The sequence below is a fragment of the Callospermophilus lateralis genome, chromosome 3 (genome assembly GCF_048772815.1).
Source record: "Callospermophilus lateralis isolate mCalLat2 chromosome 3, mCalLat2.hap1, whole genome shotgun sequence".
NCBI classification, from domain to species: Eukaryota; Metazoa; Chordata; class Mammalia; order Rodentia; family Sciuridae; genus Callospermophilus; species Callospermophilus lateralis.
Genome location: NC_135307.1, coordinates 59,537,518 through 59,564,993, shown reverse-complemented (window position 1 = coordinate 59,564,993; position 27,476 = coordinate 59,537,518). Strand labels below are relative to the sequence as shown.

The 27,476-nt window shown below is 32.7% G+C and overlaps 1 protein-coding gene and 1 pseudogene across 2 annotated transcripts in view; one reads left to right on the top strand and one right to left on the bottom strand.

Annotated features, from left to right (window-relative positions):
• Sos2 (SOS Ras/Rho guanine nucleotide exchange factor 2) overlaps positions 1-27,476 on the top strand; it is a 94,137-nt gene that overhangs the window by 5,939 nt on the left and 60,722 nt on the right. The window contains exons 2-4 of one of the 2 annotated variants that reach the window (XM_076850260.1): positions 14,553-14,678; positions 17,854-17,985; positions 19,139-19,303. In XM_076850260.1, coding sequence (XP_076706375.1) covers positions 14,553-14,678; positions 17,854-17,985; positions 19,139-19,303 — 423 coding nt within the window. The remainder of the gene's footprint in view (positions 1-14,552; positions 14,679-17,853; positions 17,986-19,138; positions 19,304-27,476) is intronic. The other variant, XM_076850261.1, reaches the window with a different exon arrangement.
• On the bottom strand, positions 1,600-1,725 carry LOC143396174 (U2 spliceosomal RNA; annotated as a pseudogene).

Here is a 27,476-nt window from a genome sequence, read left to right as displayed (position 1 = left end):
TCCTTTCATTCCCCTTTGTCTACTCCACTGAACTTATATATATATATATGTTTTTTTTTCTTATCTCTTCCCTTACTGTGGGTTAGCTTCCACATAACAGAGTAAACATTTGATCTTTGGTATTTGGGGATTAGCTTATTTCACTTAACATAATAGTCTCCAGATTCATCCTTTAACCAGCAAATGTCGTAAAGTCATTCATCTTTATGGCTAAGTAGTACTCCATTGTGTGTATATGCCACTTTTCCTTTATCCATTCATCTCTTGAAGGGCACCTAGGATGGCTTTATAGGATATTCTTTCTAGTTCTTCTATCTTGATTCCTTTTCATTTTCTCATCCACATCATTTTGACCTCCCCAGGGCTTAGTTATAGACTTGTTTCTTTTTTTATACCCACTCTCTTGGGTATAAAGAGAGCTTTATTATTTCACATATCATTTATACATATTTCCAAATTCCTTCTCCTTGCCTCTCAACATAGTAGGCAAATACCACGGAGGTATATATCCTCAGACCCCTCTCCTAAGGTTTTTTTTTAATATTTATTTTTTAGTTTTAGGTGGACACAATATCTTTATTTTATTTTTATTTGGGGCTGAGAATCGAACCCAGTGCCTCACGCATGCTAGGTGAGCGCACTACCACTTGAGCCACATCCCCAGCCACCCCCCTAAGTTTTAACTTTCGCTTTTTTAATTTTTATACTTCCACATATATGTATGATGGTTATCTCAATCAATATTGAATTCTTCCTTTTCCTCCCAGAACTTGCTCCTTTTGTAGTAGTTCCCATATCAGTAAATGTCTACTCCATCCTTCCAATTGTTCCAGCTAAAAATCTTGTGTTATTTTGTGTTATTTTTGAATCTTTCTTTTTTTTAGGTTTCTATCTAATTCATGCCTTCAGTTTTATTTTTTAATTGATTTTATTATTTTTTTAAATACACAACAACAGTGGAATGCATTACAATCCTTATTACACATATAGAGCACAATTTTTCGTATCTCTGTATATAAAGTATGTGCACGTCAATTTATGCCATTATACATGTACTTTTTTTGCATTACAATTCTTAATACACATATATACCACAGTTTTTCTGTATATAAGGTGTGTTGACACCCAATTCAAGTCTTCATACATGTTCTTTGGATAATGATGACCATCACATTCCACCATCCTTGCTAATTCCCTTCCCCCTCCTTTTCTCTCCCACCCCTCTTCCCTATCTAGAATTAATTTAATCCTCCCATGCTGTCCCTCCCTACCCCACTATGAGTCACCCCCCTTATATCAGAGAAAATAATCAGCATTTGGTTTTGGGGGATTGGCTGACTTCATTTAGCATTATCTTCTCCAGCGCCATTCATTTACCTGCAAATGCCATGATTTTGTTCTTTTTAATGCTGAGTAATATTCCATTGTGTATAAATGCCACATTTTTTAATCCCCTTCATCCATTGAAGGACATCTAGGTTAGCTCCACAGTTTAGCTATTGTGAATTGTGCTGCTATAAACATTGATGTGGCTGTGTCCCTGTAGTATGCTGTTTTTAAGTCCTTTGGGTATAGTCCAAGAAGAGGAATAGCTGGGTCAAATGGTGGTTCCATTCCCAGATTTCCAAAGAATCTCATTGTCCTTGGATAGAAGATGTATCAGATATTAAACTGATAAGAACAGATACTACACTTGATCTTAGCCAAAAGGCTAAGCGAATGAATCTTTTTTATTCATATCATGTATCTAATCTTTATATATATATATATATATATATAATTTTTTATTGGTTGTTCAAAACATTACAAAGCTCTTGACATATCATATTTCATACATTAGATTCAAGAATACAACAGTTACTAATATGGCATTATGTAAAAATGTGGATGTGTAACCGATGTGATTCTGCAATCTGTATTTGGGGTAAAAATGGGAGTGTATCTAATCTTTTCACAATTCTTTTAGTTCTACTTCCAACTCTAACTACATCTAGTCACCATTTCATACTTTTCTTAATTCACCACCTAGAATCAGGTGATCATCACTGATCTCTTGGAGTTTTGAAATTGTCTCTTAATTGGTCTCTTGCTTCATTCGGTCTTAGCACAACAGAGATAAGTGAGATCATATCACGCTTTTGTTCAAAATTCTGTCAATGCTTCTCAGAATAAAAGTTTTTTGTTTTTATGGCCTGCTAGGTTTTCTGTAGTTAGTGATGCCCCCTCCTGCTTCTACCTTTTGAACTACTTAATACTGTCCTTTGTTTGCTCCACTCCTACTCCATACTGGTTTTCTTATGTCTATAACACATTGACATGTACTAGTCTAAGGACTTTCATGCTTGTTTTATCTTCCTGGAACACTTTTTCCTCAGGTGATTATGTTGCTGGCCCTTTTATCTCCGTTAGGTCTTTATTGTCATCAGATATCATCTTCTTGGAGATGTCTTCCCCTATAGCCTCTCTAAAATGGATACATTCTCCTGCTTTTTGGATAATCCTACATAGATGTTCATGACATAACCCAGGCCGTAAACCTACATTTCCAGTATAAATGGTACACCCAGTTTCCAGAACAGAACTCAGACATCATTCCTTGTGTCTCATACCAGCCTTACATATCATTGAGTCTGCTTGAATCTTCCTTGTAAATTAGTTTTCTAACTTTTGCTGTGTATTTTGAAAACTTGTACCTTTTAATATTTTTATTTACTGAGTGCTTAATGACAAGGTACTAGGTTACCAGTAGATTGGGAATAAAAGTGTGGGGAGCAGATAGGAGGCAATAAAAAATGAGAAATTGTTCTATGGTTCTTGACTGATCTTAATGAGTGTATAATGCACAACTTTGGTTTCAGTTCTTGATTATATACCTTAATCAGAAAAATGTTACCTAAAAATATTATATTCTTTAACAGGTTTGTTGGGAGTGTAATTGACATATAGTAAGATGCATATATTTAAAGTGTACAGGTTGATAAGTTTTGATATTAGGTATACATCAGTGAAATCACAATAAAGATAATGAACACATCCTTTTACCCTCTGAATTTCTTTTGACTATTTGTACTTCTCTCTCTTTTCCCTTCCCACTGCCCATCCCCAAGCAATCACTGATCTGCTTTTTATCACTATTAATTGCATTTCTAGAGTTTTATCCTAGTGGAATCATACAGTATATACTCTTTTCTAAAAATCTGGCTTCTTTCAATAATAATAATAATAATATTATTATTATTATTATTATTATTATTATTATTATTATTGGTACTGAGGATTGAGCCCAGTTGTGCTTTACCTCTGAGCTACATCCTTATTTCTTAATTTTTTATTATTTTTTATTTTGAGACAGTGTATCACTACGTTGCTGAGGCTAGCCTCAAATTTTTGATTGTCCTACCTCAGCCTCTTGAATTTCTGGATTATAATAGGCATATGCCACCACACCCAGTATCCTCATTATTTAAAAATCTTCCATGTGTTTGCATATATGCATGTATCAGTAGTTTGTTTCTTTTTATTATTCGATAGTATTCTGTTATATAGATATACTATGGTTTGTTTTTCCCTTCACCTATTGACATACTTTTGGGTTTTCAGATCTTGGCTATTACAAATAAAGCTGCTATGAACATTTGTGTGCAAGTTTTTGTCTAGACATGTATTTCATTTTCTCTTGGGTAATTACAAGGAGTAATTGGATTGATGGTATGTTTTAACTTTTTAAGAGACTATCAAACTATTTCCAAAGTTTGATTGTACATTTTTAAATTACTGTCAGCAATATTTAGCATTTTATTCTGCCAGCACTTGGTAATTTAATTTTAGCCATTCTAATAGTTCAGCAATGGTCTCTTGTGGTTTTAATTTGCATTTCCCTAATGATTAGTGATGTTGAACATTTTCACATTCTTATTTACTATCCATGTTTCTTCTTTGGAGAAGTTTGTTTAGATTTTGTGCCCATGTTGCTTGTTTTGTTATTGAGTTTTGAGAATTTGTCTGATATAAGCCCTTTATCAGTCTATACTACAAAGATTTTTGTCCAGTCTATAGCTTGTTTTTTGTTTGTTTGTTTTTTCAGTATTTGGGATCGAACCCCAATATGCTCTTCTTCTGAACTATATCCCCAGACACACACACACACACACACACACACACACACACACACATATACACACACATACACACAGTCTTACTAACTTGCCTTGGCTGTCCTGGAGCTTGTGATCCTCCAGCCTCACCCTCCTGAACAGCTGGGATTACTGGTGTGCATCACCATGCTGAGCTCTCATTCTCTTAATGAGGTCTTTGAAGAGCAAATGTTCAGATTTTTATGAATTCCAGTTTATCTGTTTGGAATATTTTTTTAGGGGGGACTATGTCATATCCAAAAAGTCTTTGTCTAACCCAGGGTTACAAAAATTTTCTACCTACTTATTTTCTTTTACAAGTTTTAGAGATCTAGGTTTACATTTAGATCTGTGATTCATTTGAATTGACTTTTACATGTAGTATGACAATTCCATATTTGGTAGGGTTTTTTTGCATATGAATAGCTGGTTGTTCCATCAGATTTTGAAAAGGCTGTCCTTTCTCCTTTGCTAAAGGTCTTCACACCTTCCAAGTATATATGGGTTTAATTCAGGACAGTCTGTTCTGTACTTTCTATCTTTGTGTGTATCTGGTCAGTACCACACAGTTTTGATTACTGTTGCTTTATAAAAATTCTTTTTTTAATAAAAATTCTTTTTTAAGAAAACGTTTTTAAGTTGTAGATGGACACAACACCTCTATTTTATTTATTTATTTCAATGTGGAGCTTAGGATCGAAGCTAGTGCTTCACACGTTAGGCAAGCACTCTACCAGTGAGTCATAACCCCAGCCCTGCTTTATAAAAATTCTTGACATCAGGTAATGTTAATGCTCCAACTTTGTTCTTTTGTTTTCATTATTCTAAAATATTTTTGTATTTCCATTAGAATTTTTAAATCAGCACATCAATTTCTACAAAAAAATTTTCTGGAATTTTGATTGGAATTGTATTGATTTAATAGATTCCTTCAGAGGAATTGACACAGTGTTGAGTCTTCCAAATAAAAAATAAAGTCTCTCTCTTTATTTACTGAGGTCTTTAATTTCTATCAGCAGTATTATAGTTTTAGTGTATATCTTTGGAATGAAATTTATTTCTTCTTAAATTGAATTTTAACTTTTTCATAATGAAAAAACTTCTAGTAGTCTTAGCTTGGATTTTTTGGGGTTTTTTTTGCAATACTTAGGATTGAACCCCAAGATGATCTACCACAAAACTATATCCCCAGACACCCATATATATGTATATGTATGTATATACAAATATAGATATATGCACACACATTTTATATATATATATAATTTATTTAATGTCAGAGACATTTGTATCCTTGCAGGAATCTGCAATAAAATGAAGAATTTGCATAAACAAAGGTCAATCTGACAGTGTTACTAAAAGAATTTATTTCTATATTGTACCTGAAACTCAAATATTAGTTCATTGAACAAATGTACTAGGAAGACTTTTTATTTGATGGTAAATAGGGAAAACTGAAAAGTATAAATTAAGAAATAATATTTCTATAACTTTTCAAATATACTGTTTATTTGAGTAAAAAAAATTAAAGTTAAAATGGTCTCTGAATCTATTCATGTATTTGTAGTTTTATGAGTATACTGTTTACAGTGTATGTGTAAGCATGTACCTCTGGCAATTTGAAAATATGTTGTAACTAAAATACAGGTCTGACCTGTTAATCTACTGCTAAAGACTAAAAATTATTTTAATTGCTCATTTTTTGGCTAGTCTTTTAGAAAAATTTGACAGATGAATTTGTTCTAATGTGATAATTTTATGTTTACTGTCTCTTAGGGTGCTGAGATAGTAAATATTGTAGAAATGTAAAGTATGGCTACCTTTCATTGTTATCTTGAAATCCTATTAGGGTGTCTATGGGTGGGATTTTAACATTGCATGTTGGTTATTGTGGATGCTTTCTTATTTGATATTAATTAAAGAAGTTTGACATAAGAAATTTTGATCCTTATTATTAAAGTTGCTTTGCAAGTTATTTATCAAAACCATAATCACAGAAAAAAAGTCCTTTCCTGTTAAACATTATTTTAATTCTTATATATGGTCATTTTCATGGAGTTGGGCCTGAGTTTTTTAGTGAAGAATAAAAAAGTCTCTTTTATTCTATTGACCTAGAAGTGTATAATTTAGAAATATTACGTTTCCTCTTGTCATATTAAAGAAGTACAGGGTGTAAGAAGAAATGGTTATTTTCCCCAATTCAAAACCTAAGAAACATAAAGCTGACTGTTTAGATGTTGGTTCTATATATAATTTATAACTGCCTTACTTAAATTCTTCTTACTCAGATAACTTCAAAAAGTAGTCTCTCTCCACTTTCATGTAACCTTCCTTTTTCCTACTCGTCACTTCATATTATTTTTCTTAATCGTCTTTGTATTTTTATCAAAGTAAAAACATAACTAGTTCTCTGTGTCTGCTTTCTTGAGACAATCACTTTTAGCTCTTCTGAGTGTCTTGTTTTTGTATTCTGTCTTTTAAAGGAAGATAACATTTTTATATTGCTTTTCTTGATTTTTCTGTTTTGGGCTTCATCTGTTGAATTCTTTTCATGAAAGAAAAGAATATTCTAGTGTGTTCTTTAATAAACATACACATTATCCACTCCATCCACACACTTTGCCACACAAGCATACTTTCTGCCTCCCCTCCTCATGATCATATGTTAGTTTTGGTTTAATATTAAAAGCTTATGTTATTACGACTATTACTGCTATTTGTATTAAACCACTTCTTCTTTCCTTTTTGCTTTTACTGGTGTTAATAATTATCTTGGTTTCTTATTTGTACGTTTTCTGTGTATCAATTCTCAAACTCAAACTCTGTACCAGTTTTCTATATTCTCAAGATTTTTAGTTCCATCAGGTATTCTATCAATTTTGTTTTCTTGAGAGTTTCCCCCAGAGCCTTCTGACCTGAATCTGGACTGGTGACATTTCTATTTATTAAATAGTTCTCATCCTATAATTTACCTTCATTTCATCCTAGGCATTCCTTTGATCTTTTTTCCATGTTGATTTCTTCTTTTCTTATATTCTGGATTTTTCTCTTTCATGATTTTTATACTCATTTTAGTATGATACAACCTACAGAGGCTTAATGAGAAAGACTATATGGGAGATAAAAATTTTTACCTTGTTATATCTACATATATCTTTACATTACTATGACAGATGATTGATAATTTGTTGAAATCTTGAATTCATTGTTGTTTAGTTTTTAGTATTAATATTAAAGTCAGGAACTAGCTCGTGTCTGCTGCTTGTATATAATCCACTCTTCCTCCCTCCCAATCTTGTAGGATACTCTCTGACTGCATGTGTATGAGAGGGAGAGAGAGAGAGAGAGAGAGTGAGAGAGAGAGAGAGAGAGAGAGAGAGAGATGGGGGGAGAGGGAAGAAGGGAGGGAGGGAGGTGTGTACTGGGGATTGAATTCTGGAGCACTATATCATTGAGCTATATCCCCAGTCCTTTAACTTGTGATCCTCCTATCTCTTCTGAGTAGCTGGTATTACAGGTGTGTGCTGCTGTGCCAGTACAGAATTCTGACATTTTAATTTTTTTCATTGAACTGTATACAAAATGGCTATTTAGACTTATTTTATTGATAATTTCACCCCTTGATTTTCTCTTTGCCTGATGATTACTTTTAAATCCTGTTTATGATGAATTGGAACCCAATCAGAAAAATGCATAAAGGATAAGTATACAATTTAAGGGACACCAGTTTTATCATCCAGCACACTGTATGTTAGAAGAAGCACATTGTCAGAATTTATCTCATTATATCTCTGTAAAGGTAACCCACTTTTATGGTAGTTACTACTTTTCTTTATAATTTTCTCATTTAATAAGGTGTCCCTAAATACCATAGTTTAATTTTGTCTGATTTTGAACTTTGTGAATAGAATCCATCATATGTGTTCTTTTTGTCTGGCTTCATTTTGTTAACATTATTTTGAAAATGTATCTATTTTTTGTGCTTTTCATTAATACTGTTAATTTTTTTTGCTGTGTATATTCCATTGTATGGACATGCCACAACATATCTATTATACTCTAGTTGAATGTACATGTCTTTGGGTAAACATATGAGCTCATTTCTCTAGAATAGTGATATGTAATAGGAGTATAATGTGAACCACATATATAATTTAAAATTCTCTTCAAGCTGCATTTAAAAAGAAGAAACAGATGAAGTTGATTTCAATTACACACCCACACACACACACACACACACACACACACACACATATATATATATATATATATATAAGTATTTTTTTAGTTGTAGATGGACACAATATCTTTATTTTTATGTGGTGCTGAGGATCGAACCCAGTGCATTTCATGTGTAAGGCAAGTGCTCTACCATGTAGCTATAGCCTCAGCCCCTCAATAATATATTTTATTTAGCCTAATAAATATATAATCATTTCAGCATGTAATAAATATAAAAATTAAGATATTTGACATTTTTTATACTAAATATTTGAATTCTTGTATGTGTTTTATACTCTAATTTAGAGTCCATTTCAATTCAGTGGTGCTACATTATAGGTGTTCATTAGCCACGTGTGACTACCGTCTACTACATTAGATGCATAATTCTAAAGAATGTGTGTGTGTGTGTGTGTGCATCAGTGTGTATATAGTTATGATGAGACACATTCTGAGAGATGGATTGTTAGGTGATGTTGTCCTTTTTTGATCATCGTGGAGTATACTTACACAAACCTAGATGATTAATCACTTACTGGTTAATCACTTACTGTGCCCTTTTAATGCATTCTCTGTTATAGTAAACTTACCATTTTTGTTTTTTAAGAGATGGGGTCCTGCTTAGGCTGGCACTAATCTCCTGGACTCAAGCAATCTTCTTGCCTCAGCAGTCCTTCTGCCTCAGCTCCCAAGTTGCTGGGACTACGAGTAGCTGGGGCTATAGGTGTGTGCCACCACACCTGGCTATGAACTTTCTTTATAAGTAGCAAGAACGTACTCCAAAATAAAAATAAAAAGTAAAGGATAGTAAATACACAAACTAGTAACATAGTTGTTGATTATCATTGTCAAGTATTATGCACTTTTCAGAATTGTATGTGCTATACTTTGATATGACTGGCAGAATGGTAGGCTTGTTTATACCAACATCACCACAAACATATGAGTAGTGTCAATATAACAATGTTGACTTCAGGACAGCTATAACCTCACTAGGTATTAAGAATTCTTCAGTTCCATTGTAAATTTTTTTTTGGTGGTACTGGAGATTAAACCCAGGAGTTCTCTACCACCAAGCTACATGCCCAGACCATTATTATTATTATTTTTTTTAAATTTTAAGATAGGGTCTTGCTAATTTGCCTAAGCTGACCTCAAACTTTGAATCTTCCTACCTCAGACTTCCATTAGCTGGAATTATAGCAGGTGCACCAATGTATCTGGCTAGTTCCATTATAATCTTATGGAATCACTCTCTTATGTGTGATCTGTTGCTGACCAGAATGTCATGTGGCTCATGTCTGTATATAATGGTGAAATTTTTGAAAGCAATTGAGCCATTTAACACTCTGGTAGTGTATGAGAGTTTCTATTGCTTCACATAATCACCAATATTTGATATTAATAGACTTTTTAATTTTGCTGACTGGTGAGTGGGTAATAACTTTCAGTGTGGTTCAAGTTGCATTTCTTTGTTTACTAAAGAGCTAGAGTATCTTCATATGTATGTTGGCTATTTAAATTTCTTCTTTTGTGAAGTGCTCATTTAAGTATTTTTTAACCTTTATTTTATTTATTTTTATGTGGTGCTAAGAATTGAACCCAGTGCCTTACACATGCCAGGCAAGTGCTCTACCACTGAGCTATGGTCCCAGCCCTCATTTTAAGTATTTTTTGCCTTTATTTTTATTTTGCAGGGCAGGAAATCAAGCCTAGGGCCTTGCTCATACTAGGCAACACTCCACTACTGAGCTATATCCCCTATCCATACCCGCATTTGTTTTCTACTGAGTTTGGTTTTCTCCCCCACTGGTGGTGCTGGGGATTGAACCCAGGGCCTTGTGCATGGTAAGCAAACACTCTTACAACTGATCTATGTCCCTAGCCCTCTATTTTTTTTTCCAGTTGTAGATGGGTAAAATACTTTTTATTTATTTATTTTTACATGGTGCTGAGGATAGAACCCAGTGCTTCACACTTGCTAGGCAAGCGCTGTACCACTGAGCTACATAACACCAACCCCTCTATTGGGGTTTGGATAATTTTTTTTCTTATTGAAGTTTTAGAAGTTCTTTATATATTCTGGATATGAATCATTTTGTTATATTTGTCACATACATCTCTACTTCCATAACTTACCTTTTTACTTTCTTTAAGGTAGCTTTTGATGAATCTGAGTTAAATATAGTTAAAGTGTGTTACCCCTTCCCTTTATGGTTAATAACTTATGTGTTCTATATAGTAAGTCTTTTTCTATCCTAAGATCATGAAGATATCTGTTTACATTATCAGAACTTTATTAAATATGTTTATTTAATAGGTCTGAAATCCAGCAAGTATTGATTTTTATGTAAAATATGAAGTAGAGATTGAGTTTGGTTTTTTTCTATATAGGTGTCTTAATTGTTCATCCACTTGCCCTACTTCTCCACAGTCTACACTCTCCCATACTCTAGTAAATTGTCACTTTTGTTTAAGTCAAGGGTCCATATACTTATAATCTTGCTTCTGAAGACTCTCATCTGTTCCATTGATTTCTTTCTCTATCCTTATGCCAATACCATTAATTGCTGCAGGTTTGTAGTAAAGAATAACAACTAGGGGACCAAATACTTTTGCTTCTTTAAGAGTATGTGACTGATTTTCTTAGACTTTTGCATTTTCTATATTATTTTTGAAATTATCTTGTCAATTTATTTTGAAATTATCTTGTCAATTTCAGAAAACAACCTTGGCTGGGGATATAGCTCAGTTGGTAAAGTGCTTGCCTTGCATGCACAAGGCTCTGGGTTCGATCCCTAGCATCACACACACACGCGCACACACACACACACACACACACACAAAATCAACCTGCTCGATTTTAATTGTAATTTTGTTAACTTCATGTGGGGAATTAATATATTTACAATATTAAGTCCGATAATCACAAAGGTATTCTCTTTCATGTATTTAGATTTTCAGTTTCTCTTAATAGTATGATTTTCTCCCACGGGGTCATCTTCTTTTTGTAAGATTTAGTCCAAAATACATGATAATTTTTATTCTATTATAAAAGCTATTATTTGAAAATTTTATTTTCTAGCTTTGTTGCTGGTGCATAGAAATGAAAGTTTACTTTTTATGAATTCAGATAATTTATGTGTACAATAGGTTTGTCTTGCATGGTTGTATTAATCTGTATTAATCTAGAGAAACTATAATAATACACATACACACACACATACATATTTAGAAAGAGATTTACTACTATAAGAGAATTGGCTCATGCAATTATGGAGGCTGAGAAGTACAAAATCTGTATTTGGCAAGTTGGAAACCCAGTATACTATTGTTCTGGTCTGAGTCTGAAGGCCAGAAACCAGAAGAGTTGATATTATGAGTTCCAGTGTGAGTCCTAATCCAAACACAGAAGGCTGATATCTCATTTCAAATACAGTCAAGCAAGGAAATAATTCTTTATTACTTAGTCTTTTATTCTTTTAATATATAGGTCTTTAGTAGAATAGATGAGGCCACCCACATTGGAGAGGGCAATTTGCTTTACTAATTCTACCAATTTAAATGTTTATCTTATTTTAAATACCCTCAGATACTCAGAAATAATGTATAATCAAATATCTAGGTACCCCCAAATCAGCTATCACAAGGCACAATCAAATTATCTGAAAATTAGTTTCTTCCTTACCAATTCTTATACTTTTATTACTTCTTCTCACTTTATTGCACTAACCAGGATCTCTAGTACAATGTGAAATAGAAATAATGATAGCGTGTATCCTTGCCCTTTTCCTGTTCTCAAAATGAAGCTTTTGTTGTTTTAGCATTAACTTTGATTTTATTTTACCTTTTTTTGGTTAGATATCCTTTGCCAAATTAAGGAGGTTCACTGAGAGATTTTATGATGGATGTTGAAAATTTTTCAGATACTTTGTCAACATCTATTGAGATGATCTTATTTTTCTCTTTTAATCATCTAAAATATTCAATTATATTACTTGATTTTCCAGCATTAAATCAGCTTTACCTTCCTGGGTTAAACCAAATTGGTCATGTTGTATATAGTCTTTTAAAATATATATTATGGAATTTAGTTGGCTGATATTTTATTTAGCCTTTGGTTTCTGTGAAGAGTGAAAATGGCCTAAAATTTTTATTTTTCTTTTTGAGTTTTCATATCAAGGATAATCTCATAATTAATTTAGAAATGTTAGTGTTTTTTTATTTTTCTGGTCAAGTTTGCTTAAGATTGTTGCATTTTTTCCTTAAATGTTTGATGAGTTTGTCAATGAAATCAAGTAGGCCCATATAATGAATTATAATATTGAATCCCAACAAATTTCAAATTTGAAATTATAAAAAGTGTATTTGACCACATGATTATTCTAGAAATCAATAAAAAGATAACCTAAAAAAATCCCATATATTCAGAAGTTAAGAAATTCACTTCTAGATTCCAAAGTATATTAGAAAAAAACATAATACTAATGTTATTGTTTTTTTCTAATATACTAACAGTTATTTTGAACTGTTTACCAAAATATTTGCATGTTTACCAAAATATTTCATATCAAAATCTATGGATTTTGGGGCTGGGGTTGTGGCTCAGCGGTAAAGTGCTCACCTAGCACATGTAAGGCCCTGGGTTCAATCCTCAGCACCACATAAAAATAAATAGATAAGTAAAGGTATTGTGTCCAACTACAACTAAAAAAAATAAATATTTTTTTAAAAATCTGTGGATTTTGGGCTAGGGTTGTGGCTCAGTGGTAGAGAGATTGCCTTCCACGTGTGAGACACTGGATTAAATCCTCAGTACCACATAAAACTAAATATGTAAAATAAAGATATTGTATTAATCTACAACTAAAAATTTTTTTAAAGAAATCTGTGGATTTTAACAAAAGTAGCACTCTAAGAAAATGCTCATATTGAAGAAGAAAATTTGAACAGTAATGATTTTCAGAAAGTTAGCAAAAGAACAGAAAAAGCAGAAGAAATAATAAAGATGAAGCAAAAATAAATGAAACATAAAATAGCATCAACGAAGTCAAGAATTAATTCTTGAAAAGATTAATAAAATTGATTCAATTAATAAAAGTAATAAAACTTCTGAGATACTAAATCAAGAAAAAGAATGAACATACAAATAAATAATATTAGCAGTGACAGAAGGGACTTCATTATAGATCTTATAAGACTTACAGAATATAAGAGGCTATAATGCTCTATTTTATGCTAATGTTTTTTGCAATGATTTTATTCAAGGGTAGACTACTCAGGAAATGGTGAAGCCTAAATTATAAGCCATCCATTCATTGGTATTTATTGGTTTCATGGTGAATACATGATCCAGATATGAGGAAGAATTTTATCCTGAATTTTGAGAATTTAGATGAAATAGTCAACTTTATGCTGTTTTCTTTGTGGGGTAGATTTAATTAATGATTCAATTTTTAAAAATAATTATGAGACTATTAAAGATTTTGGGGATTTTTTATTTGTTTATTTGTCAAGGGCACTGATATTCTTTTAATACCCTGCCATAAAAAGTTTAAAGCAGTACTTAAGTTCTATTAGCAAGTATTTATAAGACACCTACTCTATGGTAGGCAATATTACTTACTGTATTTCTCATATCCAGTCAAACTGGATATTTTTAGGATAAAATTATTAAGGTTTAGCTTTAGTAAATTAAAAACAAAAAGGGTTCTACATAGTTAGGTGGTAAAATAAGCAACATATGCCATTATAAAAGTTCAGTAGCACCTACTTCATAAAGTATCTGTATAATTTGTATAGTAGTATGTTTTTTTCAAAGATACCTTTATTGCTGGGGTTCATGACCTAGCAGTTTTCTTACTTGGCTTTAGGGTATCCATGATTCCTTTGAAATTGTATAGACACACACACACACACACACACACACACACACACACACACGCTTTTTGGTTTGAGGGAGAAGAACACTCAATGGCCTTTTCACAGATTTTCAAAAGATCCAAAGTATAAAGAAACACTGCTCTGTGAGTTAAGGAAAGTTTACATGGACAGATAAATAGTTTTTCATTTTGATTTATGTTTGTATTAGAGTAACCGTCCTAGCAAAATATTAATTATATATAAGATTTGCTTAGTTTTTTTTTATTCATTTTGTATTATTTTACCAGTACTATAACTGAGAACTTTTATTTTAAGGTTCAGGAGCAAGTACATCCCAATCTATCAGCTAATGAAGAGTCTCTTTATTATATTGAAGAACTGATTTTTCAGCTGCTTAATAAATTATGCATGGCCCAACCAAGGACTGTTCAAGATGTTGAGGTAAAAATTATTTTGTTATTTCAAAGAGCCATGGAAGTACAAATTAAATATTGTATGTGGATCTATATTATTCTAAATTATTAGTAATGAGCCATTGAAATTATATGTGATATATGTGGTCTGTTTTATTTTTGTAGGGATTGCACCTAGGGGTGCTTAACCACTGAGTCACATCACCAACCCTTTTTATTATTTGTTTTGAGATAGGGTCTCATTAAATCACTTGGGCCTTGCTAAGATGCTGAGGCTGGCTTTGATCTTATAGTCCTCCTGCCTCAGCCTGCCGAGTTGCTAGGATTACAAAGTAGTTCATTGAGAAAGAAAAGTTTTTCATTAAAAAAATACTAAAACAATTGGACAAATTTATGAGGGGAAAACCTTGAAATCTATCTCATACCACAGATAAAAATTAATTCAAAAGCAATTAGACATAGACATAAAAACTGAAAATTGTAAGGTTTCTAAAAGAAAATGCCAGAGAATATCATATTAACCTGGGATTAGGCATACTTTTTTTTTTTTTGTATTGGGGATTGAACCTGGGGGTGCTCTACCACTGAGCTATATCCCCAGCCCTTTTTATTTTTTATTTTAAGACTGTGTGTCACTAAGTTGCTAGGATTCATAAGTTGCTAGGACTGGCCTCTAACTTGTGATCCTTATCCTGGAATTACAGACGTGTATCATTACACCCAGAAGGGTTAGGCAAATATTTTTTAATAGGGCTCAAAACACAGTAACTAAGAAAGAATAAAATTGATGGGACAGTAAAAAGGTACAAATCCCATATGAAGGGAAAATACTTGTAAAATGTATTACTGACAAAGGGCTTGAACCCAGAATAAGTTAAAAAACTTCTACAAATAAATAAGAAAAATATACCTTCTTCCCCAAATTGGCAAAAGTCTTTAAAAGAAATTTCATGAAAGAAAATATATTTAATAGCTAATAAGTACATGAAGAGGTACTAAAGCTCAGAAGTCATCTGGAAAATAGGAATTAAAATCACAATGAGAGGGCTGGGGTTGTGGCTCAGTAGCAGAGCGCTTGCCTTACACATGTGAGGCATTGGGTTCTATCTTCAGCACCACATAAATATAAATTAATAAACTAAAGATATTGTGTCCATGTATAACTAAAAATATTTGTAAAAAATAATCACAATGAGCTGGGGATGCAACTATATGGTACAGCACTTGCTTAGCATGCATGAGGCTCAGGGTATAATCCCTAGTATGCAAAAGTAAAACAAAACAAATCACAGTGAGATATTATTTCACATCAACCAAAAGCTATAAAATTAAAGATTAATTGTGCCACATGTTGGTGACAGTATAGAGCAGCTGGAACTCTTTATATTGCTTGTGGGAATATAAACTGGTGTAAAAACTTTTGAAAATCGTTTAGCAGTTTCTAATAAAGTTATATATCTATTGCGTGACTCAGCAGTTCTCCAAATTTACCCTAGAGAAAGAAAATATATGTTCCTGAAGAGGTTTATATGTGAATGTCTAGGCAGTTTAATTCTTAATAGTGGTAAATTCATAAAATGAAATACTAATCAGCAACTATTAATATGTGCTCTAACATAGCTGCAAATCACAGAGCGAAAAAAAGCCAGAACCTAGAGTACATATATGTAAGATTTCACTTTAAGAACTTTAAAAACAGGTAAAACCAATGGTGGTAGAAATCAAGGTAGTGGTTGCCTAGGAAGGATGGATATCAATTATAGAATGTTCTCTATGTTGATTTAGATGATGGTTACAAAAGTGTGAACATTTTCAAAACTCATCAAGTTGGGCAGGCATGGTAGCACACGCCTGTAATCCTAGTGGTTCAGGAAGCTGAGGCAAGAGGACCACAAGTTCAAGGCCAGCCTCAGCAATTTATGGAGGCACTAACCAACTTAGTGAGACCTTGTCTCAAAATAAAAAATGAAAATAATTTTAAAAAAGGGATGGAAGGATGGCTCAGTGGTAGAGCACTCTTGGATTCAATCCCCCATATAAAACAAAACAAACTCATCTAATTGTACACTTAAGATCTGTGCCATTTTCTGCATACAAATATTACTTCAGTAGATAAATGTAAACTTTTGCTTATTGATTAAAAATACATCTACCTCTAAAAGAGTGTGTGCATTAGAGTTCAAATACTTGTTTTGCCTTAGTTTCATGGGAGTATTTTTAGAATTGTAGAAGTACTAGTACAGCTTTTAAAAATTGCTCTTGTACTATAAAATTTACATTATCTTTCTTTTGAAGATTGTTTCTATAATAAAGCAATAACTTGCAGCATTAAGGAAAATCTTAATTTGTGGTGATTAAGGTATTATTTTTTTCAGGAACCCTTGGAATTAAAACATTTTTTTTTATACTTCTCCACTGAAAGATTTGAACTTTAAATAAATACAATGAAAGAATACTTTTCAGTAGCTAAATTTGCTAAAATATGAGAATATAATTTTAAAAGTAGGAAACTTTGCTAAATTGAAGTTTTATTCAGGTATCAGTATTTCTCATTATTTGTGTCAATCACTTGTTAAATTTAAAATTAGGTGAACCACAGAGGCTTGGATTATTTTTGCCAAAATCTGTATTTCCATGGTCATTCTGAGGTCCCACACCTACATGATCTCATGATATCTGTTTTTATAAATTCTCTTTACTTAACGTGATCACTGATAACTATTTCATGTTAATGTCCTATACATGATATCTTTTCCTTTTTCAAGTTCATCTTTTTTTTACTTTTGTAGTACTATGCATACTAACTAGACCAGTGCTTTCTCACTGACCTACATCCCCAGCTTCCAGTTCATCTTAAATTATGTGAAAAAATCTTAATAGTCCTATTGGCCTTTTATTTTCTTTTTAATATTTTGTTTTAGTTGTAGTTGGACACAATACCTTTATTTTATTTTTATGTGGTGCTGAGTATTGAACCCAATGCCCCGCACGTGCTAGGGAGCGCTCTACTACTGAGCCACAACCACAGCCCCCATTGGCCTTTTTTTAAACATAGAAATTTATTTAATATAGTAAACGGAACATATTATATCATACTGTTCCCTGTTTGCAGTAAATATAATGTTAAAGTTGACTTTTTAATGAGTTTTCTATTTGTGAACACTTCTCTTAATTCTGCGATGGTATTGCAATGATCTGAACAGGAACGAGTTCAAAAGACCTTTCCTCATCCAATTGACAAATGGGCTATTGCTGATGCACAATCTGCCATAGAGAAACGAAAACGAAGAAATCCTCTTTTACTACCTGTGGACAAAATTCATCCTTCATTGAAGGTAATAAGATTAAACATTTGGGGAATTCTTTTACAAATATTTATAAATCATTGGTGTATTTATGTAGTATTAATGTAGCATGGTCTGTTAGTATATATGTGCACTTGCATGTGTATTGTACATATACATACATATGTGCATATTAGTATGTGTACAAAATAAAATAGGAGTTGCAAGTATATGTCAGTGGTAGAGCACATGCTTAATGTATGTGAGGCCCTGTATTCAATATTCAGCACTGCCTGCCCCAAAAGAACAAAATAAAAATAAATGTGCTCTGATGAATTAGGATTGCTTTCAAATAATATTAAAAGTTATTAGTTGTGAGAATGCATTGTGGCACTTTTCAAGGAATGCTAACCTGACTGGTTCTTATGTATTTGGCCATGATTCTTAAGCTTTGGTTGATTAGAAAAGTATACGTAACGTCAAAAGTATATGTAATGTGGGCTGGGGTTGTGGCTCAGCCGTACAGCGCTTGCCTACCATGTGCAAGGCCCTGGGTTCAATCCTCAGCACCACATAAAAATAAATAAATAAAGATATTGTGTCTAAAAAATAAATATTAAAAAAGTATATGTAATATAAAAATGTCATTTTAAAATGTCATAAACATTTTAAAATTAATCTGTAATACAGATATTTCACTACACTTTAGAAAAGCAGGCCAGAGAATATTATTTAATCTCTAGAATGTGCTTGTTGTATATTGATTCAAAGACCATTTTGAAGAAATTTCAAGAACACCCGCCCTACACACACACAAACACACATCCTCCCTTCCAATAGAAAATGTTATAATTAGGGGATGCTGGTTTAAAACAAGGTCCTTGAAGAAAGGAGATATTTGTCAAATGGGTTTTAGATAATGTGTTAAGAGGTTTCAGTGAAGTACAGCTCGTAATTTCTGTATTAGAATCAACTATTCTCATTTAATAAGAAATCAGATTTATTCGATTAGATATCTTTAAAAAAAATTTTGACGCCTGTAGCACTGGGATTAAAAGGTAATTTTATATCCTGTAATACCTATAAGTTGAGACATTTGACTTATAGAAAGTTCTTTATAAGAAAAAAAATAGAAATTTTTAAGTGTTTAACTGATACTAGACAGTGTTATTTTTTGAAATTAAATTATTTATTTTTTCCACAGGAAGTTTTGGGGTATAAAGTGGACTACCATGTGTCCCTATATATTGTGGCTGTACTAGAGTATATATCAGCAGATATTTTGAAATTGGCTGGTAATTATGTTTTTAATATCCGACATTATGAAATATCTCAACAGGATATTAAAGTGTCTATGTGTGCAGATAAGGTAAGTGATAAAAGTTATTTAAACTGAATAATAATGTGCATCATTTCTGCCACAATTTTTCAATATATTATTATCTTAGTAATTTTATAATTCCTGATATTAGAAGACAGAAAAATCTTGGTTACAGAGTAACCATAATATTTCCATGTTTTTAAGAGTATGTCAGGATGGGTGGGGAATTTCTCTTTTTTTCCCACAAAGAATCTTTTACCTAGAGGAAAAAAACATGCAGAGTTCCAAACCACTTTAAGAAAAGTAGCTTGAGTTTTATATTTTTAGGAGAACATGTAAAGTTCACTCTGGTACTTCTAAGTACAACTGATATTGAAGAGCATACTTTGGTTTCACAAGATAGTTTAGTAGGGCACAGCCAAAGAAAAAGGAGTTTGCAAAGCCAAATTACTCCCTTCTGATAACTTTTTGTTTACATATCTGTCTCCCTTCTCTCTTCCTTTTCTTCTGTTTTTACTTTTTCTTATTTTTCTTTTTAAAATTAATATTTTTTTTAAAGAGGGAATTTTTTTTAATATTTATTTTTTAGTTTTCGGTGAACACAACATCTTTATTTTATTTTTATGTGGTGCTGAGGATTGAACCCAGTGCCCCGTGCATGCCAGGCAAGCGCGCTACCACTTGAGCCACATCCCCAGCCCTAAAATCAATATTTTTTAAAAAAATTATTTGTTTCAATTAGTTATACATGACAGTAGAATGCATTTATGCACTTTGATAGATCATACATAGATGAGATATAATTTCTCATTTTTCTGATTGTGCATGTTGTAGAATCACATTGGTCATACAGTCATATATATACATAAAGTAATAATGTGTGTTTCATTTTACTGTCTTTCTTATGCCCATATCTTCTCCCCTCCCCTCCCTTTATTTCCCTCTCTCTAAGGTAACTCTGTTCTTCCCAATCCCCGACCCCCACACACAATTTATTGTGAATTAGCATTCACATATTAGAAAAAACATTCGGGCTTTGGTTTTTGGGGATTGGCTTACTTCACTTAGCATGATAGACTCCAACTCCATCCATTTATTGGCAAATGCCATAATTTCATTCTTCTTTAAAAGCTTCTTCTTTGAATATATACACCACATTTTCTTTATCTATTCATCTATTGACGGACACCTAGGTTGGTTCCATAGTTTAGCTGTTGTGAATTGACCTGCTATAAACATTGACATGGCTGTATCACTGTAGTATGCTGATACAATCAACATTTTTGAAGTGTCTGTTATGGACCTGAGCACACTCACTGTACCAAGCAGGCAAGATACAACACTAAGGTAGCAACCCATATTTTAGAAGTAATGTGTTTTAGTGTGAAATAAAACTATTGTAAACAAATTATTGCAACACAATGTGATTTAAACTATTACACTAATAATTCAGGGCGGAGTCGAGAAAGTGATCAGGGAAAGGCCTGAAAAACTGCACAGAGAAGGTGCCTAAACTGGAGCTTCCAGGGCCTGCCACATGCCAGTGGTTCTCAGCCTTGACTTCACATTGCAATTATTAGAGAGCTTTTAAAGAATACTGATACCTACATCTTACCCCTAGAAATTTAACTGACCTTGGTTGGACTGTCAGGCTTCACTATTTTTTTGAAAACATCCTTGATTCTGATGTGTATACACCCAACATCCATTGTAGTATACATAATTTAAAAAATGATTTTTCACTTACATTTTATTTTGGAAATTCCTCACCATTTCTATTTTTTTAAAAAACATTTTTTAAAGACAGAGAGAGAGAGAGAGATTTTTTAATATTTATTTTTTAGTTATTGGCGGACACAACATCTTTGTTCGTATGTGGTGCTGAGGATCGAACCCGGGCCGCACGCATGCCAGGCGAGCGCGCTACCTCTTGAGCCACATCCCCAGCCCTACCATTTCTATTTTGACTTCTAAAATAATGACAACATATTTTTGGTTACTTTCAAAGTGTCTCAGGCTTATAGAAAATTTGGAAGTACAATAAATAAACCCTCTTCCTACTGAGCCATTTGAGAATAAGTTTCCACCATAGTGAGTCCTATAACGAGAACATTCTCCTACAGTACAACAGTATATAGCAACCAAAATCCAGAAAATTAATACACTTATACAATTCAAGTTTTGCAGGTTGTTCCAATAATGTCCTTTATAGCAAAATGATCTAGTGAAAATTATGTTTGTTTATTTAGTTATCATTTATCTTTTTCTCAGTCAGGAACAATTCCTTATTCTTCGTTCAACTTTTATGACTTTTACACTTTTGAGGGTTACAAGCCAACTATTGTGTAGAATATTCCTCAGTTCAGGTTCTGTTTTGCTGTACTTCAGATTAAGGGCCTCACACAGGATAAGCATGCTACATCCCATGCCTTTAAAAAAAAAAAATTTGAGACAGAGTCTTAGCTCAGAATGGCCTCAAGCCTGTATTCTTTCTGCCTCAGCCTCCCAAGTAGCTGGGATTACAGGAGTGTATCACTATACCCAGCTTTAGATTTTTCTGATATAATCTCTTAAATAGAATCAAGTTATGATCTTTAGTTAGGAATATCATAAAAATTGTGCCGTGTTCTTTTCATTGTTTTCTCACATGGCACTTGGGTATACAGTTTTCAGTGTGTTTTATTAGTGGTTATGTTCACTCTGATTACTTGATTAAGTGGTTGTCTGCCAGGCCTTTCATTTGTGAGTTATTCTTTTCCATTTTATAATTAATAAATTATTTATAGAATATTTTCGGACTATATCTTATTCCTTACAGTGCTTTAAATTTACTCATATGTTTATTTTAATATAGGCTTCTTGATTCTTATTCAGTGGGCCATAATCCATTGCTTCATTATTTATTTAGATTTTCAAATTGCACCAGATATGATCAGTGGGATCTCTGAGTTGGCTTATCTATTTTTGTCATTTTTTGAACATTTTATTTTTCTGTTTGCTTATTTTTTAAAGTACAAATTAGCAAATTTTAGTTGTATATATTTATGTCTTATAAAGTGATGTTATAGGGGCTGGGGCTATAGCTCATTGGTAGAGTGCCTGCCTAGCATGCATGAGGCACTGGGGTTCAATCCTCAGCACCACATAAAAATAAGCAAATAAAATAAAGGCATTCTGTCCAACTACAAAATAGAATAAAATAAATAAAAATATAGTGATGTTATGGTTTATAAATACAGTGTGGAATAAGCTTATTAACATATACGTTAACTTAAATACCACAGTATTTTTGTGATGAAAACATTCAAAATTTATTCTTTTAGTGATTTTGAAATGTATAACACATTGTTATTTACTATATTTACCATACTGTGCAATAGATTTCAAAAAACAGAAAAATCTATTCTTTCTATCTGATTCAGATTTTGTACCCTTTGACCATCGTATTCCATTTCTCCCACCCCATAACCTCTGGTAACACCATTCTACTCTCTGCTTCTATGAATTTGATTATTTTAGATTACACATATAAATGAGAATATGTGGTATTTGTCTTTCTGGAGTACTTTCGTACTGAATATTCCAGGTTCATCATACTGTTTTTTAATTTGTTTTAAGTTATATATGGATACAAGATCCATATATGTACACACACACATATATAATATATAATATATATAATACACACACACACACACACACACCACACATACACATATTCCCAGTGAGGGAATATGTGTACGTATAGATACCCATCAGTGATACCCAATGAACTTGTCTAGCACCCAGATCTTGTTTCTAAATGCCATGCTGTGTGTGACATATGCACCCCGTATATCTATGCACACACAAACACAATCCATACTTATTTCTCATCTCTCTAATCCAATCTAATAATACTATAAGATTCATGTTAGTCTTCCATTTTTCATATTTACAGCTCCCTTTTGACTGTGGGAAAACTGGTTCTCTTTTTGGGGGGGGAATATATTTTCTTATTTGATCAATTCTCCTTGTGTAACCAACCTTTTCTCTTTCCCCACTGGTATAGGCTGCCTCCTTAACCCTGTTTTAATTTAGAATCACCCCTTTCAAGTATATTCACCCCTTATCCATCTCAAGCTCTGATAATCTTATTCTGCTGCCTCCCCCCATGTCTTACCTCCCCCACCATATGACTGTCCTTCTCCCCTTCCAGGGCTTTTAACCATACCATGGTAGGCTGTCTTCCCATATAAATGCCTTTCTTAACCACTAAGCTCCAACACTGTTTACCAAAGCTGCCTATTATATGATAGTCTCTTTATCTTGATAGGCCTTAGTCTGTAACATCAGGCTGTGCCTCATCCTCAGACACCCTTCTTATTCCACTAAGGATCCAACACCCTGAGATGGGCCACCACAACTTTTCTTCCCTTTCCACCCTGCAGGAATTCCTACCTTATTTACCTTGTCCTTCCTCTTCCCCTAGTGCCTTGAACAGACTGTTGAAAAATTATGAAAATGAGAGACTTCCTACCATACTTGAGGTTCACCTTTTCTATGACTCTTGAAAGGCAAAAGCAGTTAATTTCAAAACAGTTTCAGAATTAGAAGACACTGAATCCTAAGCACAGATTGTCAAGTGATTATGTGCTCTTGGGCACTAGTAAACTTGTTTCTCACAAAACTGTTTTTGTAAAATTTGAATTAAGTGGAATTTCTTTTTCATATAAAGCTAAAATTAGCTTCTCTGTTAACTTTCATTCATTAATTCTGTCTTCTGAAGTACCTTAAATCAGACTATACTGTTTTTCAGACTATACTGTTTTTTTTAAGTTATTCAGTTATTTGAAACATTTTTTTCATGTCCTAAATTATCATCTTTTGAGAGTCAAAAACAAAACAAAACAAAAAAATTCATGTGACATGATTTTCAGATCCCCTTTCTATATTGTTTTCAGACTAATTGCTAATATTAAAGACAGAAGTCCAAATTTGGTCTGACCAAATCTGAGTATAATCAGATTCTGACCTTCTTGATTCTGTATGCTATTATATAATTTATGCATTAACATTTTTGATCCCCAATGTCATCTTGATTACTTACTGAGTTTACAGATACTTTTGAAGTCCCTTGGACTTTATCTTATGAAGTACTATTATAATGTTATATCTTTGATTTCTTTACCTCATAGCACTATTTTTTTAAATGTAAGATTGAATTCAAATTTATCCCTAGATACTTTCATACTATTATTGAAGCTATATTCTAAAATACCAGGATATCTTAAAAAATCTAATTCTGACATATAATACTTTAAATATTTTACCCAGCTTTTTATAATGTGTACAAGTCCAGGAAACATTCTTTTTTTTTTTTAAGAGAGAGAGAATTTTTTTTAATATATATATATATATATATATATATATATATATATATTTTAGTTTTCAGTGGACACAACATCTTTATTTTATTTTATTTTATTTTTTATGTAGTGCTGAGGATCGAATCCAGTGCCCCACGCATGCCAGGCGAGTGCACTACCACTTGAGCCACATCCCCAGCCCCCAGGAAACATTATTTTAGATGAAATTATTTAGTAAAATGGTTGATTTTAAATGTTATTAAGCATTCTTCTAGGTTAAATGTCACAACTTTTCATCATTATAACTTTTCATTTACTGTTTCATCTCTTGTCCAAATCTGGGTCAACAAACTTTATGTGTAAAGGGCAGAGGATAAATATTTGAGGCTTTGCAGTACATACAGTCTCTCAAAAATTATGTACTATCTTTACCCTTGGCAGCATGAAATCAGCCATAAACAAATAAGCATGGGCTGTCTACTAGTAAAACTTTATTTACAAAAATAGGCAGTGAGCTGAATTTGGCCTCTGTGCTCTAGTTTGCTAATCCTTGTTTCAGACTTCCGTTTTGGGATCTCCATTTGTCGAAAGAGACTGCCATATGCTTATCTAAAATTCAGATGACTATATTTATGATTATAGTTACATAAGTTAAGTAGTGAGATTATTTGACACAGTGTGATCTTTGTGAATCTAAACTGATTTCTATGATTACTATTTTAAGAACTCACAAACCATCCATCTGTTTAATAAATTATTTAAGATGTTGATTTCTAGGAATCTGTATGATTTGCCAGAGAACTTGAGAATCAAACTTTTTTTTAAAACATTAAAAATAAAAACACTTGGGGGCCTGGGGTTGTGGCTCAGCAGTAGAGCGCATGCAAGTCCCTGGGTTTAATCCTCAGCACCACATAAAAATAAATAAAATAAAGGCATCGTGTCTAACTACAACTAAAAAAAATTTAAAAAAATAAAAGCACTTGGCTCTTCTGAGGTATTCTGGCATGTCTTGATGGAAATAAAGTCACAGGAAAGAATTGTAAGACTCATCTTCTATGATATTTGTCATTACTAAGGAAAGTAGTATTTAATATGGAAAAGTAGAGCACATACAATTAAGAAGGAAAATACTAATTTTAAGAAAGGTAAGAGGACACAGAGCTGCTCTGAAGAAATTTTAATTTTCTAGGCCTACGTGTAACAGGGGTTGAGTTATCTTGTTTTGTTTTTTGGTACTAATTATTGAACCCAGGGGCACTTTACCACTGAGCTGCAACCTCAACCCTTTTTATTTTGTATTTTGAAAATAAATATCGTTATGTTGCTGATGGTCTTGCTAAATTACTGAGGCTGAACTCAAACTTGCAATCCTCCTGTCTCATCTCCAAAGCTCCTGGGATTATAGGTCTGTGCCACTGTGTCTGGCTGTATTTCTTTCAAACTGGCTCTACTTTAAAAAAAAAAAAAAAAAAAAATATATATATATATATATATATATATATATATATATATATATATTATATTTTAGTTGTTGATGGACTTTCATTTATTTGTATGTGGTGCTAAGAATTGAACCCAGTGCTTCACGCATGCTAGGCAAGCGCATTACCACTGAGCCACAACCCCAGCCCCAAGAACCACCTCCACTTGATTGTTCTTATTATAAACATGACCCCAAAATACTTTAATTGTCCTAATAGTTTTTATGATTCTTCACTAATTTTGCCTTTACCCTTTTTTACAAGTATAATAGTTTTAAAATAAATATACTATACATATGCTCCTTATTTATCTTACTTATTATTTTTTATGGTACTGGGGTTTGAACTTAGGGTCTTTTTCCCACCAAGCTATATCCCTAGCCCTTTCTTTTTTATTTTATTTTGAGACAGCATCTCACTGAACTGCCCAGCCTGGCCTTGAACTTGTGATCCTCCTGCCTCATCCTCCTGAGTGGCTGGGATTAAAAGTGTGTTCCTCTTCACTTGGCCACATATACTTGTTTAAAGATTAAACAAGTATATTCGGTACATTTATTATATGTCAGATGATGTGGATTTTAAGGTGACAGCATGGTTTTTAATCCTTAGAAGGTCATTGCCTAATGGGGGAAAACAGATATGAATAGAAATTTCATTATTAGTTGTTTCTATAGGAAAGAGAAGATTGCTAATGGACAACTGAAGCTGGTAGGAAAATCTGGTAGAGAGGGAGAGTTTGGAAAAACTATATAAAAATTATATTTGAGCTAAATGATGAAAAAAGTGGATAGATATTGGTCAGATGACTAAACGTAACACTTGGAAAATAGGGAGGAAGTAAGTGAAGACATTCTAAAAAAAAGTAATGGAACTGACCAGATTTAAGAAATATTCTGAGTTAGAGTCAACAGGATTTGGGGATAGATTGGATATAGGAGAAAAATGGGAGAAGTAATAAGTCTAAGGTAATGGCAAGTTTTGTAGTTATGAAGACCAAGTACAAATTGGTGATATTATTAATGATTCTGAAATGGAGCATATATATGTAGGTTTTGTTAGACAAGGAGATATTAGGCTTTGGCAACATTTGTCTAGGGTCCAGAGAGATGCTGAGACTTCATATAAATGTTTAGGAATCATTGTGATCTAGATAGTAATTGGAAATCATCTAAGGGGATGAACTTACTCATGGAGCAAGGATAGCAGATGTTTTTAGACTGGAAGCTTGGTAGTGAATAAAGCCTTGAGATTTTTAAAAAATTAAATTTTTCCCATCTGTTTGTATTTATAAATAATTTTTTTCACAGAGAGATCTGGATTCTATATTTTTATTGAAAAAAGAAAGGCAAAAAGCCTAAGAGAAAATAGTTGACATTCAACAGTAGACTT